The sequence below is a fragment of the Pistacia vera genome, unplaced genomic scaffold (assembly GCF_008641045.1).
Source record: "Pistacia vera cultivar Batoury unplaced genomic scaffold, PisVer_v2 Contig121, whole genome shotgun sequence".
NCBI lineage: Eukaryota > Viridiplantae > Streptophyta > Magnoliopsida > Sapindales > Anacardiaceae > Pistacia > Pistacia vera.
This window is the reverse complement of record NW_022195260.1, coordinates 1,910,000-1,930,469: the sequence shown is the minus strand read 5'-3', so window position 1 is coordinate 1,930,469 and position 20,470 is coordinate 1,910,000. Positions and strand designations below refer to the sequence as shown.

The 20,470-nt window shown below is 34.7% G+C and overlaps 2 protein-coding genes across 6 annotated transcripts; both read left to right on the top strand.

Annotated features, from left to right (window-relative positions):
* The first annotated feature begins 4,717 nt into the window (after nucleotides 1-4,717).
* Nucleotides 4,718-14,639, top strand: LOC116112986 (coatomer subunit beta'-2). 5 transcript variants are annotated; one of them, XR_004125344.1, is made up of 26 exons: nucleotides 4,718-4,867; nucleotides 5,490-5,510; nucleotides 5,630-5,691; nucleotides 5,795-5,849; nucleotides 6,101-6,137; nucleotides 6,253-6,578; nucleotides 6,674-6,805; nucleotides 6,897-7,045; nucleotides 7,345-7,413; nucleotides 7,687-7,837; nucleotides 7,924-7,989; nucleotides 8,718-8,906; nucleotides 9,184-9,324; nucleotides 9,423-9,497; nucleotides 9,615-9,791; nucleotides 9,894-9,985; nucleotides 10,074-10,190; nucleotides 10,500-10,614; nucleotides 10,764-10,835; nucleotides 10,979-11,175; nucleotides 11,259-11,352; nucleotides 11,763-11,869; nucleotides 12,164-12,293; nucleotides 12,473-12,687; nucleotides 13,768-13,834; nucleotides 14,254-14,639. XR_004125344.1 is itself a non-coding variant. In XM_031399136.1 (26 exons), exons 1-25 carry the CDS (start codon nucleotides 4,865-4,867, stop codon nucleotides 13,396-13,398), a joined length of 2,745 nt encoding a protein of 914 aa, XP_031254996.1. In that variant the 5' UTR covers nucleotides 4,718-4,864; the 3' UTR covers nucleotides 13,399-13,436; nucleotides 14,254-14,639. The 5 variants fall into 5 exon arrangements, 3 of the variants coding, with proteins under 3 accessions (XP_031254996.1, XP_031254986.1, XP_031254972.1); XR_004125343.1 differs by lacking the exon at nucleotides 13,768-13,834 and adding an exon at nucleotides 13,370-13,436; XM_031399136.1 differs by lacking the exon at nucleotides 13,768-13,834 and adding an exon at nucleotides 13,370-13,436 and having other exon boundaries at nucleotides 12,473-12,611.
* A 621-nt stretch (nucleotides 14,640-15,260) lies between these two features.
* On the top strand, nucleotides 15,261-19,400 carry LOC116113057 (nuclear pore complex protein NUP50A-like). The gene is made up of 2 exons (XM_031399212.1): nucleotides 15,261-15,476; nucleotides 17,591-19,400. The coding sequence occupies exon 2, from the start codon at nucleotides 17,657-17,659 to the stop codon at nucleotides 19,031-19,033; it is 1,377 nt and encodes a 458-aa protein (XP_031255072.1). The 5' UTR covers nucleotides 15,261-15,476; nucleotides 17,591-17,656; the 3' UTR covers nucleotides 19,034-19,400.
* The last annotated feature ends 1,070 nt before the right edge of the window (nucleotides 19,401-20,470 follow it).

The window sequence follows — 20,470 nt, the reverse complement described above, 5'->3', positions numbered from 1 at the left end:
TGTGAAAAATTGTTGATGGTGTAGTATTACTTTTTAGAATAACACTTCTTATAGCACTTTTTGTCTATGTCGGCTTGCACTTGCGCGACATATGCCGCAAGCACGAACATCACCATGACTGTAATCAACAGCAGAAGCTTCCCCACACCATTTCTCGCCATATTGATTTCTCTCTGCGCGCGTTATTTCTTTCTGCTGAGGAAGATATTGAACAAAGAGTACATTGCATATATACTTACATAGGATACTGAATATAGAAAATGTTTTTTTTTTTTTTTTTTTTTTTTTTTTTTTGTATATATATAATATAAAGAGTGATGAGTGTAAATGCATGAAAAAAATTATTAATTGAGTGCTTATCTCTTAGCAATAAAGAAGACAGTCTCGTTTAGTTTTGCCTTTACTTTTTTAGCTAGTAAAGACAACTCTCACTAATTGCAGTCGGTTTAAGGGTTTATTTTACCACAAAGAAAATTAATTTCTCTGATTATGTAATGAATGTGATTTAAGTTTATGAAATATTGATGCAATGGAACCCTTTTGTGGAAGAATGAGTGAGATTTTATAATCTTATTAATTATACCATTAATATGATCATGATTTTTAATTATGTATATAGCATAGAGTTATTTACGTATAGAGAATTCTAAATTTGACACATTACATGAAATTGAGTTTAATTCGATGTTAAGCCCTCCCAATGGAGAAGAGATGATGACAACGATGCTGCGAGACTTTTTAAAATTGTTTGAGTTTGTTGGGCTTTTTAAAATTGTGTGATGTTTCGGTTCAGAGTTCTTGTAACTTTTCACACGCATTATAATTGTGAAACTACAGCCAAACACACGCAATAAAATAAAACAGAAAAGTAAATAGGATAATTGATTTATCTTGGTTCGTTCCGATTAAGGAACACGTCTAGCATTCAAATAAGTTTTGTATCAAGTTTTAGAGCTTGTTGCATTATAATCTATAAGACGACAACTCCCTCTCTTTTATATCTCTAAACCCTTTGTTCTCACTATCAAATCATAATAGAAAATCCTATCCCCTTGGACCTACTCGAATACAACCTGACCCAACCCAAACATTAGTAAAACAATAACAAGTCTAATTACTAATTAGACTTACCGTGAAAGGGGCTGCATGTCCTCTACCCCCACTCGCTCACTAGCCAGCGTGACTCAACCCACTCACGAGAAGTGGGACCCCCGAATGTATCTTGTGTAGGGGACTTCAAGCCTATGCAAAGTATGACCCATATCAACAATAATTATATTCTAAAGTTGTTCTAGTTTGTTATCTTATTCCAACTGTTGTTGCGATTTCTCGCACCAATTAGAAATACACAAGTTTCTGTGGGAATATGCAAGGTCAGGATGCTAGTGATATAGTAATATGATGTTGAACCAATGAAAAAATTAATAATAATGCAATAAAATAAAGAAGAGTATATAAAAGGAAATTTTAAATTAGTTCAAATATAAAGCGCAAATATTATGTCCATTATTATTATATTACTTTTTTGTGTGTAACAACGGTTATTTGTTCTCAATAAGTAGAAGTAATTGTTTTTAGTTTTATATAATTGATATAATACAAAGTGAATGGACGAACCTCAATTTCGTAACATAATAATTTATACATGGAGCACCGCTCATTTTCTTATAACTTATTGTAAACGAGGGAACTTTAAAGGTTCTCTTGATTAATGCTACAAGAATTGCACAAATTGTATGCTCCCCACTAGTTTTCGTGCTGTTATATCAATTAATATAATAATTTAGTATCAATATATAGTTTTTTCCTTCTTGTTCATGCATCAAATCATCAAAATCCAGCAATGAAAGTAAACAAGTCTAAAAACAATGATTGTTTGAAAATCCAAGGGAGAAAACAAATGGACAACTACCTCGGAGTGGCCCGTAGTATATTGAACTTCAAATCGAAACTCTTTGGTATATTATTCAAGAGGTCTTGGGTTGAATCCTCCTTGATTGTTAATAATGTAACCACTAGAGCTCTTACCTGACCGATATTCCATTCAAAATCTCAACAGATTAGTTGAGATGTGCGTAAGCTGACCTGGACAACCCCCTTCATTTAAAAAAAAAAAAAAAAAAACAATGGACTTCTTTCAAAAGTCACTCTGTAGGTGGGCTTCCTAAAAGCCACAAGCCCATTCAGGTCTATATGCATAAGGTTTATATCTGTATCGAAAACAAAAGTCAATGATACCTTCCGAGAGAGGGGAGGGTAGCATGCAATATTCTGTAACTTTTATGTAGTTGATTAAAAAGTGGACCACTTAAAGCTCATAAAAATATCCTTCTATCTCTTTATTAAGTTCCATGACCGAAATAGGTACAAAACAAGATAACGTTAGTACCAATAAATTTGTTGCTGACTATATTTAAGGTATGCCAAATTATGTAATAAGCAAGCATATGATAGATCAAACATCTAATATAAATAAACATGTTGCTAAGGTCAAGTATAAAATTGATTTTATTGTTAATTTGCAATCTCTTGCAAATCTTAGTCCAATAAATTTTACATTTAATTGGACCTAAATTTTCTTAATTTAAACCAACCCTGGGGTGCGCGGTTGAGTATTATTCAAAAAGTTTAGAGGTTCGATTCCCCTCAGTCTCTATTAGATTGACTACTACAGGATTATTTGACCGTTAACTTTAAGATTTTGAAAGATTAGTGAGATATAGTGCACAGATTTATTTAAGACATTTTTTTTTTTTTTATTATAAACTGTAACATAGAAAGATTTTTTTTAAGTTTTACAACTTTTTGTTTTTTTTTTTTTTTTTTACTTAACTTATTAGTAAACATTGTTTAGAAAAATTTTTATTACATCAAATTTCTCAGTTACACTTAACATTTTTAACAATTTAGTATTTATCAAACGTTAAACTATTTTACAAAAATTTAAAAATATTTTTAATTTTTTTCTTTTATTTTTACGACAGTAATTTTTTTTAATTTATTAAAAACAATTTATTTTTTCTTCAGTTTAGTTCTTTTTTAGTATAAAAATAAATTTTTTTTTTTTTTCATTTATTAAAAACCAAAAAAAAACAAATTAATAACCAAGTTCTCCGAAATATAAGTGTTCATCAACTAGTAAGCTTATGCCTAATTTCAAAAGGTCCTTTGACATAAGGACAGCTTGTGTTTACATATAATCCAAAACACTCTAGAGGCCCTGCTTGGGGATTTTATAGGTAGCGTGGTTATGAGGGTTAAACCATCGTAGCAGGTTTTGAGGGGTTTTTAGTTAACGCGTTTTTAAAACACACTAACCTGTGCTTGGGAGTTTATTTTCAACGGTTCTGACAGTTTTTTAAAGATAATTTACATAGTGTGCCCATAAAATTAAAACAACACTCTGCTCTTTTGCTGACTACTCATAGGTTTGGGTTACGCACACCTCCAATTACTTTTAAAACCTTTTTGATTTATGAGCCTGCCAATAGTTCGGATGAGATTGATGAAGATTTTGAAGCTAATGTTCATGCGGGTAGAGGCATATCTACTGCTGTAATGGCTTGGAGAAGCAAGAATTCAAATCGATTAAAATTTTAGGTGTATTTGATGGTATGACAGGTGTTAGAGATGATGAATGCACAAAAGGATGATTTAACAAAACTGACAAAAACAAACAGACAGTGACTATTTTTTTAGGATGTTAGAAAACTGTGGAACAAAATATTCAAAAACACAGTCATCCTTGGAGAATTTTAGAATCACTGAGAAAGAAAATAAGGGAAAAAAACGAAGAACAAGAGAGAGTAAAGCAGCTAAAGTATTTATAGGAAGCCCATTTAACAAACTGACAAAAACAAAACAGACTAAACATATCAGTACCAACCATATTACACACTCTTCTTATCATCTCCCTTTAAACAAATCTGCACCAACTTTATCAATACCACTCCATTATACACATTTCTTATAATCTCCACTTCACAAAACTGCACTACACTATCAGTACCACTTCATTATACAATTCTCTGTTAACATCTCCACTTAGAAAACTGCCATACACTTATCCATAACCACCATTCTTCTTCACATCCCATTTAACAAAACTGAAAAAAAACAAAACTGACTCCCTTACTGAGTTGTGTGCAGCAAATTAAAAATATTCACTCACAAATTAAAACCATTCACTCACTTTGTAAGAGAGAGAAATCAACAGTAGCAAAAGATTTGTGCGCAGCAAAGGGATTATTATCATTTAGTGGAAAGGGATTTTTTGGGATAAAATTTTTAAACCAGCCAAAACACCCTAATTTGGGGTGTTTTATAAACCCCTTAAAATTACACTACACTGATTTTGAAGGGTTTTTAAACCAGTCAAAACCAGCCTATTAAAAAATCTGGCAAGTAAGAGTTTTTAAACATCTCAAAACCAGTCTAATTAAAAACCCTCCAAAACCAGTGAAAAAAAAACTCCCAAACAGACCCTTAGACTTGAGAGAGTATTAGAATGACAATGTAAAATGAAATTTGGGGTTCAGTTTGCCAGCATGGCAACTACACACTGCCACGTCACAACACATGAGTAGTAAAAAGACTGGCTAAAGCAAATCTTCTGTTTCATTAATTCCAGATCCACCAACAGTGTGTCGTTTTATCATATATCCACCCCGCACAAGATTCCCACCCACGCAGTGGCACTCTCGTAATTTTACTCCCGTAACTACAAAGCATTAAGCATCTCGCTCTTCATATTTACACACAAAGTTCTCTTCCTCATCTCTCTCTGGATCTAAATTAGTATCTACACCAACGGAACTTTGATCTCGATTCGACGTTAATCTCGTCGCAAATCTAATCTTCGAAAATGGTGAGTCGTTTGATCCGTTTGATTATCGTAAACGTTAGATCTGATAACTTCTCTCGTTCGATTTGATTTCAATGTTTACGTGTTATGGTAATTCAATGCTGTTTGAGTAGGCAACCGAGCGCGTCTTTACGTTTTTGAATTTTGAGTTGAGATCTGGTGTTTGATTGGATCTAATTGTGTCAAGGAAAGTGAAAGGAAGTTTGTCAATATTGTAGCTGGTTTTAGGCTTTTAAGCAATTGGATGAATGCTGAGTGGTTTGTATTATTCAGATGCTTTGTTCTAATACTCTCATTTCTTGTTTAATTGTATAAATTTTGGTCACTTGTTAAGGAATTGGATGGTGTTTTGTGTTTTGGATTTTGTAACTGTTAGCTGGCAATTGAATGGGAGGTTGGGGGTTTGAATTGAGTTGAGACTTGAGATCCGGTGTTTAATTGGATCTGTTGGTTTGTGCCTGTGTTTGGCTGCCGAGAGAACGGTGGAAAGTGAGGGTCAGTTTAGGAATATGGCAACTGGTTTTAGGCTTGACCTTTTTTTATGAGCTATTGAATTAGAAGTTTAGTAGCATGAATTAGTTGATTTGGTACTGATTTTTTGTTTGGTTTTGTTGTATGTTAACAGCCGCTCAGACTTGAAATCAAGGTACTGTCTTTCTTTTTCAGTTTAGATCTCTCTCTTGCATTTATTTATTTATTTAATAGTCCGTTTCAACTTTTTACGAAATTGTGGGAATAATTATGTTAAAATGATAATTGGATCAGAGAAAACTTGCTCAAAGATCAGAGAGAGTTAAGTCTGTGGATTTACATCCAACTGAACCATGGTAACTATAATCTTTATTTATGTAATGTTTGAATTGTTTGACATTTGTAGCATTATGTGGTAGTGCATGGAGATTAACATAACTTATATGATTGTTACTTCAGGATTCTAGCGAGTTTGTATTCTGGAACTGTGTGTATTTGGAACTACCAGTCTCAGGTATGAAAATGCTACTCGTTGTGTTATTTTGAGTGCTTCTAGCATTGTATGGTAGATTGCTGCCGCTTGGTTATATAATGCATCTAAGCCTCTTATGAATTTTTTAGTTTTTCATTTGTTTTTAATTTATCTCTCTTTGTGAACCAATCTTGGATTTAACATTAAACCTTTGATTTTGAGTTTTGTTTAGTTATTAAGAGGTTTTTTCCTAGTATTCAGAGATAATCTAAATCTTTTTGCTATTGCTACAGACTATGGCTAAGTCATTTGAGGTCACTGAGTTGCCAGGTATACTCTAGATATGTACTCTATAAGTTAGTTTTATGTTTTTTCTTCTTCCTCCTCTTCTTTTTCCTCAATGAGGTCACGGCTGTCCTCTGATGCCTAAATAATGCAAATACAGTTAGGTCAGCAAAGTTTGTAGCACGCAAGCAATGGGTTGTTGCTGGAGCTGATGACATGTTTATTCGTGTATACAATTACAATACAATGGACAAAGTTAAAGTATTTGAAGCACATACGGATTACATTAGGTGCGTTGCTGTCCATCCAACCCTTCCGTATGTGCTGTCATCATCTGATGATATGCTCATAAAACTATGGGACTGGGAGAAGGGTTGGATGTGTACTCAGATATTTGAGGGACATTCTCACTATGTTATGCAAGTAACATTTAATCCGAAAGACACCAATACTTTTGCCAGTGCATCTCTTGATCGCACCATAAAGGTATATAGGTGATTTTCATTGGTTTTATTGATGCAATTGTTGATTCATGAGATACAGCCATGCTGAAACTGCACTGTTTATGTGGTAACTTCCAGATTTGGAACCTTGGTTCCCCAGACCCAAATTTTACCTTGGATGCCCATCAGAAAGGAGTAAATTGTGTTGATTATTTTACTGGTGGTGATAAACCTTATCTGATCACTGGTTCAGATGATCATACCGCCAAGGTCTGACTCTAGTTTTTCATTTTGTTTCACAAAGTTGATTGTTCATTTTTGTTGATCAAGAATCGATAATTAACGTATTATAAGAAAGCAGGTGTGGGATTATCAAACCAAAAGTTGTGTCCAGACGCTTGAAGGCCACACTCACAATGTCTCTGCAGTATGTTTTCATCCTGAGCTTCCTATTATCATCACAGGTTCTGAGGATGGGACAGTACGCATTTGGCATGCAACTACTTATAGGTAACTATTGAGTTAGTGTCTTATTTTCAAGGATTTTGAGCTGATTAAGAGTTCTTGGCCCTTTTATCTCCTAGTAGTTTTTCTTTCTCAAATGAGATTTAACTATTAAATTTTTAAATGCAAAGTTTGATTTCTCTATCTCGTTTCTGTTTTTAGTTTCTTTTTAATTTCTACCTGTTCTGTATGATCCTTTAGTTTCTTTTGTATTGTAATCATTGCTAATTTTGAATGTTAGTTGTATCTGATTGAGCCAATGGAGTTCTGCTTACCCTTTGTAAACTGATTTAATTGACTTGTAGGCTTGAGAACACATTGAATTATGGTCTTGAAAGAGTTTGGGCCGTTGGATATATGAAAGGTTCACGCAGGTGAGTTCTTCATGATTTTTCTTCTTCTTCATCTTCTTTTCTTTCTTTTCTAATCATCCTGCTGTTAGTCTTGTATGTTTGGATCCTCTGGGAGATATTTACCCCTAGACATTGTAAAATATTTTCTAGTGGTTTAATAAAATCATGGCACTCTCATTGTAGAATGTTTAGATTTTCGTATTCTTCTTCTGGAGTCACAAAGTTTCTGTGGATGCAAAAATATCACCTTCTTTTTAGATCATGACATTGTTAGTATTCATTTTTGTTGGACAGAGTTGTGATTGGTTATGATGAAGGAACTATTATGGTGAAAATTGGCCGCGAAGAACCTGTAGCTAGTATGGATAATAGTGGAAAGATCATATGGGCCAAGCATAATGAAATTCAAACTGTGAACATCAAGAGTGTGGGGGCTGATTTTGAGGTTTGGGTTACACCGTCTGCTACCTTTGTGCAAGTCATAATTTTACATCAGCTGATAGTAAGTTATTGGTTTCACTTGCTTCTTAGGTAACTGATGGAGAAAGATTGCCTTTGGCTGTTAAGGAGTTGGGAACCTGTGATCTTTACCCACAAGTGAGTCAACATTTTTTTGCCCTCATATATATTCCATGAGATGAATTTGCTGTCTTTTCTCTGCTTCCTGATCTCACCATGCCTCTGTCATGTAATTAGGACATAGGAAGGACATGCATAGATGCATATTTAGACGTCCCGTTCCAAACATATATTTTTTTTGGGGGGGGCTTCAGTCATTTATGTAGATGAAACAGTCTTTATGTTGATTATTAGCAAATACTGTTTCCTTGGAAATGTATGAATTTGCATAACTCATTCTCCATGTATAAAAAGTGATTTTCGTACTTATTTTGTGCTCACTTAGCACATTGCCTATTTTTCTGTTTTTTTAAACTTTTTTGTGCTCTTATTTTAAATACGCTTATGTATATAGCAGTATTTAGTAGTCAGTAGCATTACCAAAATTCCTGTTGAAGTAGGTTTTATGTGTATGATAACCCATGTAAATTTGCTGCATATCGTTCTGGATGATTGATTGTTGTCTATTGTGCTAATAAAAGAGAATGGCTACAATTATGCGAAGTTATTAACAGATGGTTAGAGGTAGAAAGAAAAAATATATAATATATTTCTTAAAGACCCCAAAGAATATGATGTGAAAATCTGTTCTGTGCTAATTACTGTTTCTCATGGTTGTCTTTGTTTTTTGATTAGGGTGTATTGATTTGCAGTTAGGTTTTATTTATGCCTTTAAAAACTCTTCCTCAATCTGTGTGCTTTTGCAGAGCTTAAAGCACAATCCGAATGGGAGGTTTGTTGTTGTCTGTGGAGATGGCGAGTACATTATATATACTGCTTTGGCATGGAGAAATAGGTCCTTTGGCTCAGCACTGGAGTTCGTTTGGTCATCTGATGGAGAATATGCTGTTAGAGAAAGCTCGTCAAAGATTAAGATTTTCAGTAAAAATTTTCAGGTTTGTTGCTCTTTTGTAGAAAATGCATACTGTTCTTTATACTGGAAGCAATTGATAGTTTTTACTTCTGGGGAGTTTGTACTTCTTTCATCTTTTCTAGTGTGTGGCTGGAGGAAAGAGGAGAATGGCATGTCGGGGTTTATTTGTTTTAGAGGGAAAACTTATAACGCTCAAATGAATCATTAGCTTAGTCTTAATTATGATGTTTAATTATTCTATTTAATATCCTATTTGGAGTGTGTGATTGGCAATATGATGAAGGCATGACTGATTTCAGGAGAAAAAGAGTATCAGACCAACCTTCTCAGCTGAACATATTTATGGAGGTACATTGTTGGCAATGTGCTCAAATGATTTTATCTGCTTTTATGATTGGGCTGAGTGCAGGTTGATTCGGCGGATTGATGTTACTGTGAAAGTAAGTGTTAATTTTCCCATAATAGAGTGCTTCCATTTGTACAATTTCCAGCTACCCTTGCTTTATATCATCAATGTTATTCTTTCGAAACATTTCAGAATCTTTATTGGGCTGATAGCGGTGATTTAGTGGCAATTGCTAGTGATTCGTCATTCTACATCCTGAAGTACAATGTAAGGATTTATAACAATACAATTCCTTTATTTGATTCATAAATCTTTTGGGCGCCAATTGATTATTCTCATGTGGTTTAATATGCTTTGTATTTGAATTCTGTATTTATTTTGCAGCGGGATGTAGTTTTATCTCATTTAGACAGTGGAAGATCAGTTGACGAACAAGGTGTTGAGGATGCCTTTGAGCTTCTCCATGAAACCAATGAACGTGTCAGGACTGGTATATGGGTTGGGGATTGTTTCATTTATAACAATTCTTCGTGGAGACTTAATTACTGTGTTGGTGGTGAGGTATGTTGGAAAGTTCTTGTTTTTGTTATGCTTTTTATGACAGTGGTACCTGTGTTTAGGAATATGATTGAGTAATTTTGATAATCTATTTTATCATTTTAGGTAACCACAATGTTTCATTTGGACCGCCCTATGTACTTGTTGGGATACCTTGCTAGTCAAAGCCGTGTGTATCTAATAGACAAGGAGTTCAAGTAAGAGTTTTTGTTTTGTTTGTTAGTCTAGAAGCACTATGATATCATTTTTCATTATTAAAGATTTTTGATCTGTCTTTTGACGCAGTGTTATGGGATACACACTGCTTCTGAGCTTGATTGAGTACAAGACTCTTGTGATGCGTGGAGATTTGGATAGAGCTAATGAAATATTACCTTCAATTCCAAAAGAGCATCATAACAGGTAGATATAATCTTCAACAATGTAAAATGACAGTAAAACAATTAAGATTTTCTTTTGGTTTTAAAGGATGATTTAAATATGTTTAACACTTGGCTGAAATAACTGTTTTTTTTTTTCCTTGTTATGGCATAGGCCTGTGCCTATTTTATTTCTGCATAATTAACAAAGAAGTAGCAGCATTTTTTTAATGTTGCCTTCAATGAAAATTATAAAGGATTCTGTAGCATGGTTTTACTTGTCACTTAGAGTATGAAGTTTAGTTCCTGAATGTTTCTTTTGTTTTAATAAATAATTCCTTTTCATTATTAGTGTGGCTCGTTTCTTGGAGTCACGTGGAATGATAGAGGAAGCTTTGGAAGTGGCTACTGATCCTGATTATAGATTTGAGCTAGCTATTCAGCTTGGTAGATTGGAGGTTGCACAGGTAAGTGTATATATTATGTTGGAGGCATATAATTTGAGACTTTTTGTTTACTTTAGCATTTATATCTTTATTACTTCCTTTCAAATGGTGATTTTCACCATCAGCAACTTCCTCTCCTAATGCATGATTTTTTCTCCCCTTTCTTGCAGGATATTGCTAAAGAGGTGCAGAGTGAGTCTAAATGGAAGCAATTGGGAGAATTAGCTATGTCTACTGGAAAGGTGTTTTCATTTTATCTAGATCTTTATATTTTGTGGAACTATTCTCCTTTTTCTGAGTTATCCTGTATGGTGTAAATTTTTACTTTTGTTTATTTACTTCAAATCACCATCATAAATTTTTACTTTGAGTTCTGGTGTTGCAGTTAGAAATGGCTGAGGAATGTATGAAATATGCAATGGATTTGAGTGGTTTATTGCTGCTCTACTCTTCCATAGGAGATGCTGAAGGGATATCAAAACTTGCTTCCCTTGCAAAAGAGCAAGGGAAGAACAATGTTGCTTTCCTTTGTTTATTCATGTTGGGTAAATTGGAAGACTGCCTCCAGCTGTTGGTGGAAAGGTAATTTTCTTTCGAATGTTTGGACATGACAAAATAGGTTTAGAAATTTATTGTTTTAGATATACTGAAGTGTTCTTTTGCAGCAATCGGATACCTGAGGCTGCTTTGATGGCACGATCATACCTTCCAAGCAAGGTTTCAGAGATTGTCGCTATTTGGAGGAAAGACCTGCATAAGGTTACTTGTCGTTACATAGTTTCTGTATTTGTTTCTGCTTTATCATAATTTTGATTTAGGATGAAGTTGGCTAGTTGTTACATCCTAAACATGATAAGTTGCAACAATTAATAGAAGAAATTTCATAATCCTTGTGTTCATGGTACAAGTATTAAGTTGTATTCTTGATGAACTACCTCTGGGATGCATGGTTTTTTCTCTTTCCATTTTCTACTACATTCATTGTAATCTCTTATTTTCTGCCTAATTTTCTATAATCTTGTTTTTTAATTGGTAGTAATGAACTGTCAGTGTTCGATTTTTGTACACTATTTCCTTTAACAGTCATCATTTGGGATATCTTTTAGAAGGTTCTGGAATGAAATGTTTGACTTTGTGGAAAATTTTAGCTCATCTTATGCCACCTACAGGTTAATCCAAAAGCTGCTGAATCTTTGGCCGATCCTGAAGAGTATCCTAACTTGTTTGAGGATTGGCAAGTTGCTCTTTCTGTGGAATCTAAAGTTGCCGAGACAAGGTACTAAATATGAGGTTTCTGTCTCTCCGTGTGCATCTGGTTTGTTTTTATGTTTGTCAATTTTTCACTAAACAAACATATAGACTGTACCTATATTTGTGACTTCAATCAAATTAGTTCGAGTTTGAAATCATTTAGCTGGTCATGATTTTCCATTTACAATTTTTGTTGTTTGCCTATAAAAGTCTTACAACATTCTACATCTTACCTGCTAAGATCATAATTTGGTGGTTTAGAGTTTTGTATGAGTGGTCCTTTGATATGCTCATAATTGCTCTTTCAATTGCTTTCTAGGGGTGTGTATCCTCCTGCCGAGGACTATGTAAACCATGTTGATAAATCACACATAACCCTTGTGGAGGCTTTCAGAAACATGCAAATTGAAGAAGAGGAAACTCTTGAAAATGGAGACTTCGATCATGAGGTATACTTGGCAAATATTTATTACAGAAAAGCCACAGGATTGGTGACGCTTATCCTTTTATGTATTGAATTCTAAATTTAGATGAAACTCGATTGGTTTCTGGTTTACTTTAAATTTAGTGAACAAGAGTTGTTATTTTTGCCAGAAGAATTTATTTCACTAATATTATCTCTTTACAGGAGACTGAACAAAATGGAGAAAAGAATGCTGAGGAGCAGAATGGAGAAGAAGAAAGCCAAGAGGAGGCTGTCGTGGTGGATGCTGATTCTACAGATGGTGCTGTACTCGTTAATGGTAACGAGGCTGAAGAAGAGTGGGGTACGAATAATGAGGGAACCCCGTCAGCCTAAAAGCAATTGGTTGAGGCAGTGTGAAAATCCAAATTTTGTCTCTGGTGATTAATTGATTCTAAAGTGCCATCTCTAACTCCCATTTCACAAATTGTTTTTGGTGCAACTACTACTTTATGTCTATAATTTGACACTATTAGTACTGGCTCTTCTATTAGAAATGACCATAGGAATCCTCAATATTAGTTCATTTGTGTTGGGTTCTATCAAAGTGACTAGTTTCTGTGTGACTTGTTATGACTGCATTGACGTTATGATGATTAGCTTATGCTGCTAAATGTGCCCTGAACTTGATAGTTTGTAATCCTATTTTCTCCGCTTGCTAGCAATTCTTTTTTTTTTTTTTTTTTTTTTTGGTATAACTTGCAAGACCATGTTAACCTTGTGCTATTGGGTAATGAAAATTGAAGTTTTATGGCAGTAAATTTCCAATCTTCTCATAACTCATGGAATTTTCTACAGACTTTTAGTCATTAGCATACGACTTTGAAATCTCTAGTCGGTCTTTTGTGGACTTCTTATTCTCCTCGCTCTTTTACTACCCCTCTTAATTATGTAGCATAGATGTCAATTTATATGATATTTGACACCCTAAATTCTATCATGTGATCTAGTCTGAAAATAAGTATTTCTTTTTCCTCTTTTGTTATCATATGCAGTTTGGTGGGTTTATAATATCTTTGGTCATTAACTTTTTTATTTTTTTTTCTCCTTTTCTGTGTGCAGTGCTTACACCACGTCACCAGGATCTCTGAAGATGGTTGGCTCCAGCTATATAAGTCCCTTACTTAAGGTGATTAACAGTTTACATAAATTTTGATAGATTTGAGCGGAGATGTTAAATAGGTCTACGAAGTGCATGTGGCCATTGCCTACTAGTANTTTGAAATCTCTAGTCGGTCTTTTGTGGACTTCTTATTCTCCTCGCTCTTTTACTACCCCTCTTAATTATGTAGCATAGATGTCAATTTATATGATATTTGACACCCTAAATTCTATCATGTGATCTAGTCTGAAAATTAGTATTTCTTTTTCCTCTTTTGTTATCATATGCAGTTTGGTGGGTTTATAATATCTTTGGTCATTAAGTTTTTTTATTTTTTTTTCTCCTTTTCTGTGTGCAGTGCTTACACCACGTCACCAGGATCTCTGAAGATGGTTGGCTCCAGCTATATAAGTCCCTTACTTAAGGTGATTAACAATTTACATAAATTTTGATAGATTTGAGCGGAGATGTTAAATAGGTCTACGAAGTGCATGTGGCCATTGCCTACTAGTAGGAAAAATAACCGAAGAACTGAAACATGGGTACAACTCTTTGTGAAGATGTTTTGAGTTTGATCTACCAGATGACATGTCATCTTCCTGAAACTGCATTCTTGTTCGTAATTCTTTCTGGGAATAGTTTATGCATTGAACAAATATCCCCTTGTGGAGTGTTTTGGTTGGTTTTCTTTTGTGCCATTGGCCATTTTACGTATCTGTTGAATCTGTAATGAGCAGCATTTCATTTGACACAATTGATTCATCATTATATTGATAAAGTCTTGTTTTACAGAATGAAATCTCTTTTTACTTGCTTGTTTACTTATGTGTATCCGAATTTTCAGCTACCAGGCTTCTTGCTGGAGGCTGGAGAGAGGTGATTGTAGAGCTGGTTGTCTCAAATTCCGGTGGTGTGGCCCTGTAGCGCATTGAGTTTTGTCATGGGCGCATAGTATACAGTTATAGAATCAGTTACGATTTTTATTGCTTCCATAATTGTTGTTTTAGCATATTCTTTTTGAGGCCTTTTTCACCCCTTAAAATTTTCTAGTGCCTTTGTGAATGTAGAAAAAAAAATTTAGTGACCATTACCCAACTCAAACCCATATTCACTTATTCATATTTAGATATGCGGTTCCGCTAAATATCTGGTTTTGCTTTGGGGATTTTTTCAGATGAAACTTGAATTGTAACATGTCTTGAGAAGTATCATATACATAATTTTCTCATAGCTGTTGTGTGATGTTGTATGTTTTATTATATACATAATTTTCTCATAGCTGTTGTGCGATGTTGTATGTTTACAAATGATTTATTAGCATTTACTTTCATTAAAAAAAAATAAAAAAAAATCAACGTTTATTTTGTCACAATTGGATCCAAACATCAGCATGAAAAATAATAATGTCTTGGTAGACCTACGTTGAGGAAATAGATCTGTTTTTAATCGTACTATTTATTGCGAAAACATTGAACCGTGGATTCGTGTTAAGGTTCCACCACTTTGGGGCAAATTTTTTTGCAGCTTTGCTTGTATCTAGAGTTCTAGACACCAGACTCTGGTAACTCATGGCTGTGAAAATTTTCAAATACGTTCCAAACATTTCTAGAAACATCTACTTCAATAGAAACTTAGAAATGGAAGAGTTGAAGTTGAATTAGATCACTCAATTTGTAGTGCCAAGTGCCAACTTAACCAAAGCCAAACGGGCCCAAACCCCAGTCGAATAATTAAACAAGTGTCACTGAACAGAAAAGGCACGTGTCAAAATCTGGTCAAAAGGTCCTTTGTTCAACGTCATTATTTGCGTTATACTTATAGGTTATAGCCTCCTCTCCCGCAAGGAAAAGGAAGCACAACTGGAGCACTCAAAGCCAACTCTTCCTTCCATATCCAAAACCCAAAAATAAAAAATAAAAAAAATTCAGAAAAGTAAGTTCCTTAATAATACAAACAAACAAACAATAAATAAAAACCCTCTTATTATCGGATCTCCCTTTCTCACTTTTTTATCTCTCTCTTCCTCTCTCTCTTTAGGGTTTTGCTTCTGCTACGTTTTCCTTTCAGGTAAGTCCCAATCTAATTTCACTTCATTTCTTTACTTCTTCATTGTTTTTCATTAATGGGTTCTCATTTCTTTACACACTTCTTGATTTCTTTTCAGTTGTTTTCTTTCACACTCTTTCCGTCTGATTTTAAGCTTTTCCTGTATTCATTTGAAACTTATGCATGAGTTTGCTTTTTGGTTTTAATTGTGTGAATGTTGCTGTTCTCGATGACCCAGTTCGTCAAATTTCAGATTTTTTTTTAAATATTAAATTATAGCCAAGATTTATAAAAATATCTAAGTTTCACTTATTTAACTTTTTTCCAGCTTTTCACTGAAGAAGCCAATTGATGTTTTTCTGATATAGTTATTGATAGATGTATTTTTGTTCTGTATTGCCCTGGTTACAAAATTACTATGAGGATTTCTAGGGTTTCCAAGGCAGTTAAAAGATTCTTGTGTTTAATTTAAGCTTTGTGGCTTAGGTAATTAGCTTTGTGATATTGTTTATTTAGTCATTTATTCGGATGTGTTAACTGTGTTTATTTTGCATCGGCCATCCTACGCAAGTTGGCCACCTGGCTACCTTTTGTTTTAAAGGACAGATTGTTGTCTAAAGTTGAGCTTCATTTTTTGACTGCATCTTTCTTATATTCCATTTTGATTATAATGTTACTTTTTCAAGTTGGCCACCATTCTGTGCTATGGAATAATTTTTGTGAACCTAGTAATTCGCCGAAGTAGAATTAGGTTTCAAATTTTGAAAGAGAATACTTGAGGAAAATGGCACTGTAGCGGTGTGTTTACTTGCCATTATTCTATCAGTTTTATTTACTAACTTATGTTGGTGGGAATGGAGTTTGTGGTCCAAGAGTTTTCAGCCGATATATTGTTTTTATGATGATGCTCATAATGTTCTATTATTGTGCTGGAGTGCAGAATTTATAAATCTGTTTTATGATTTATTATTGTGAGCTGTACAGGAGGCATTAATTAGACATTTTCCAGTTTGGATATCTGAGGTTTATTGTGTGTTTTTAAATGCTCGGGTGTGGTTTCATTGCTGCTTGCAATACTGCTCCCGTAATGTGGTAGGTAATGATTGGTGCCTGCATATTGATAGGAGGAAGATTATGTGAAGTTTATGTAATTCGCTAGTGATTTGAATGAGTTGCTCATGGATGGTGCATTGATAAATGATGCATGTCTTGGTTCTGGAGCATTAGATTAACTTTCAAATGTTGTATTCAGATATTTATTAGCTGTATCTTTCTTGTCCTTTTAAGTTATTTAGATCAAAAGGTAGAGGAATTTGAAAATAAGGCTTGAGTAAGCTTGATAGCTTTCCAGTTAAAAAACTTTTCTATATCTGCTGAATCATTTTTGCTTTCAGTGGTAGAAATATTAGGTAACTAGTTAGGGGTCATGAAGTTAAGTTGCATTTCATTAGTGTTTCACTTTATACAAAATCTTGTTAGTTATCAGTGAAAAGCTTGCACTGAATTCCTGAAGCTTGATATCTCTTTTCAATTGAAAGCTGCTCACAATTACATTTTAGTTATGGAAGCTAGTTTTTGAATTTTCCTTTAACTTTGCTTTGTTAGATGCCATTCAATTAAATTTTTGTTGAACTTTTCTGTTACTTGAGCGCTGATATATGAAAACAGAGTAGGCTGATCTAATTGATGGGGTTCATACTCATAGTTCTGTCCTTTCTTTTATTCCTATGGACTAGATGGTTCTGTGTTATTCTCATGTAACTCTTTGTGAGGGCTGCTGTAGCACCATACTAGGGAGACAACTATTTGCAGAAGATCTATTTAAACAGTTTTTGTTGACTTAAATAAATGCTATCTTGTGTGGATAGCCATGCTTTTAGACAATTTATGTGCCCACTCTCTCCATCTTATTTTAAGCTTTTTGCGTAGTCATTGGAAGCATGTCCATGAGTTTCCTTTTGGATTTAATTGTTGAATGTTGCCTTTTCTCTTTTTGCATGTTCAAGTTTACCTGTCCCCTTATTTATGTTTTTAGCCAATTGTTAAATATCCGACTTTGTACTAACAATTCTGCTTGATAATGATGTCCTTCTTCTTATTTCTTTTTTTGAAAAATCCTTTATGATAATCTGCAGATATAACTGTTCATACCTGCTTATTGGCACAAATTCCAAAGTTTTTTTCATTGGTCCAAATCTTCAATGGGGGATGCAGAAAACCTACCTCCTTCAAAGAAGAGGGCTGCAGGTAGGGAACTCTCTCGAGATAACCCTGGTCTTGATGATGAGGAAGACGCTGAACAAGAAAGTGGAACTTTCAAGAGGGCCAGTGATGATGTGCTGGCAAATAGAAGAATAGTCAAAGTTCGTCGTAGTACCACGTCTACTTCCTCATCCAATCCTTTTTCTGCTATCAAGTTGATCCCCCCGAATGATCCTAGTGCAACTGCTACTGCTGTGACAACTGGAGTGCCAACTTCTAGTGAGAAGAAGGTTTCAGATGGCGGCAAAAATGATGCTGATAATGAAATTGAGAAGGGGGATGAAGAGAGCAGTAAGCCGTCTGAGAGCAAGATTGATGAGCCAGTGGCTGAAGCATCTGTTGCTAATGAAGCTCAAAAGGGTAAAGATGAGAGTAGTAAGCAGTCTGAGAGCAAGATTGATGAGCCAGTGTCTGAAGCATCTGCTGCTGATGAAGCTGAAAAGGGTAAAGATGAGAGTACTGAGCAGTCAGAAAGCAAGATTGATGAGCAATCATCTGAGGCTGCTGCTGACAAGGAGAGTACTGAGGCTAAGCAGGAAGGGGCTATTGTCAGTGAGGCAGGCAAATCCGAGGTTGATAATGGAAAGGCAGCTGGTGCAGAGAAGACTGAGAATGAAGATGAGAAAGATATCAGTCGTGAAAAAGCAGATTCAGGTTCACTCAGTTCATTTGGGCAGCTTTCAAGTAGTCAAAATGCCTTCACAGGACTTGCTGGAACTGGGTTTTCCACTTCAACATTCTCCTTTGGGTCAATTCCGAAGGATGGATCTGCATTAAGTTCTGGCTCTAGTTCTGTTTTTGGACAACTTAACAATGGAAATTCTTCTCTCTTTAACACATCTGGGGCTTCTATTGTTTCAAAGAGTGAGGGAGCTGGCTTCCCATCTATGCAGGAAGTTGTTGTTGAGACAGGAGAAGAGAATGAGACTGTGGTTTTCTCTGCTGATTCAGTGCTTTTTGAGTTTTTTGATGGAGCATGGAAGGAGCGTGGGAAGGGAGAAATTAAGGTGAATATATCAACAACTGTGGCAGGAAGAGCTAGGCTTCTTATGAGAACCAGGGGAAATTACAGGTTGATCTTGAATGCAAGCCTCTATCCTGATATGAAGCTCACAAATATGGAAAAAAAAGGCATCACTTTTGCCTGCATAAATAGTGCTGGTGAAGGGAAGGATAATCTTTCGACATTCGCCTTGAAGTTCAAGGATGGTTCCATTGTGGAAGAGTTTCGGGCTGCTGTTACGGCACATAAAGGAAAAACACCAACAGCGGTTTTGAAAACACCAGAAAATTCCCCCAAAGCATCAGATGATTGAAAGCAGCCTTACTTTGACACACAGAATTAGCTTGGGATCATCCCATCGCTCTTGGCAGCTGTCCTCTTTCTTTCGTGGAGCAAAGGAATCATGTTCAGATTCTGGTTATTCCTAAAACCTTATGTAGCAAAGAGTTAACAGAGTCCAATCTTTTTTGTTGTTGTTTAAAGTAAGTCTAGTCTGCGGGAGAGTATTTTTCAACTCTTTTTTGGGTACATCTTTGGTTTAATCTGCATAATTTTAAACCTACAATGACATGGAATGGTGGACAGTTCTATAGTTGTTCCCTTGAGCTGAATTTACACATTGAATGCCATGTTGCATGTTTAGTATTTGCCAGGTCTTATCCAATAATTTAACTGTTCTCTCTTGGTTCCTAAAAAATATATTATTATATTAGTTATATCCACATATTCTAATAGATTTGTTATCAGTTGAGAAGTTCACAGGTGGTTTGTTTTGCAGTTTGATGTTTTGTTATTAATCTTGATGCATCTCAGGTTAAACATGTGGGTTCATTGTTTTAGTCCATAAGTAACATGTTATTGTCTAAATACATTGGCTTTTGTTTGATGAATAAATGAATACTGTAACTGAATGTCCATTTTTTAATATATCCATCAATTGGATTCATTGAGAATACATTTTCTAGTTGGGTATATCAACTGCCCACCAGCTGAGGGATATTGACACATTTTTTATGTGGGTGATTATTTTTGCAGCTGTTTGAGTAAAACTTGTGGCTTTTGATTAAAAATTTCGATAAATATAAGGAATGTTGTGTTATTCTGGGAAATTGGTAATTCAATTGCTCAAAATCTTGAAATTAGCTGTAAGATTTGATCCAAATTTGAATAGAAAATTGCCTTGTAGCCTGCTAAGTGTCTTATCCTCCATCTCTCCTTCCAAATTTTGCTTCCACTCACATCTAGTCAACCGGTTCCAACAAGTGGCTCTAAAAAGGTTCTGGATTCCATTTCACGGGCAATTCAGGACAAAAGAATGTCAGTTTTGTTTGAAAAAGATTTACCCCATTTGCTAGATTAGTTAAGGTTTGCGAAAACTTGTTCCAACATTTTCATCATCTCAAAAAAAAAAAAAAAAAAAAAAAAAAAAAAAAAAAAAACAAAAAAAATTCTGGCCAGAGCTTGGTTTCAACGAGTATTTCACCCACAAAATTATCATAGGCCATCATTTTTTCCAAAAAGTACTCATACGACATCATTTTGTCCCAAACTAGTTCACGGCTGCTTCCAACTCACAGAAAAGAGGAAAAGACCCTAAATTATTGCAATGATTCTGGTCATTCATTATCACTCAATATAATATCATTATTAAAGCATTTTGATTAGGCTATGGTTTGAATTTTTGCTATGGCTAACCCGTGACCCTTTAAATAATGAAATCGAAGACAGATCACAGTTCACAGGTTGCCAT

Coding starts and splice junctions, on each gene's coding strand:
- LOC116113057 (XM_031399212.1), top strand. CDS start 17,657: ATGGGGGATGCAGAAAACCTACCTCCTTCAAAGAAGAGGGCTGCAGGT.
- LOC116112986 (XM_031399112.1), top strand. Junction 5,511..5,629: donor CGCTCAGACTTGAAATCAAG/GTACTGTCTTTC, acceptor TAATTGGATCAG/AGAAAACTTGCTCAAAGATC. Junction 8,907..9,183: donor TTTTCAGTAAAAATTTTCAG/GTTTGTTGCTCT, acceptor GACTGATTTCAG/GAGAAAAAGAGTATCAGACC.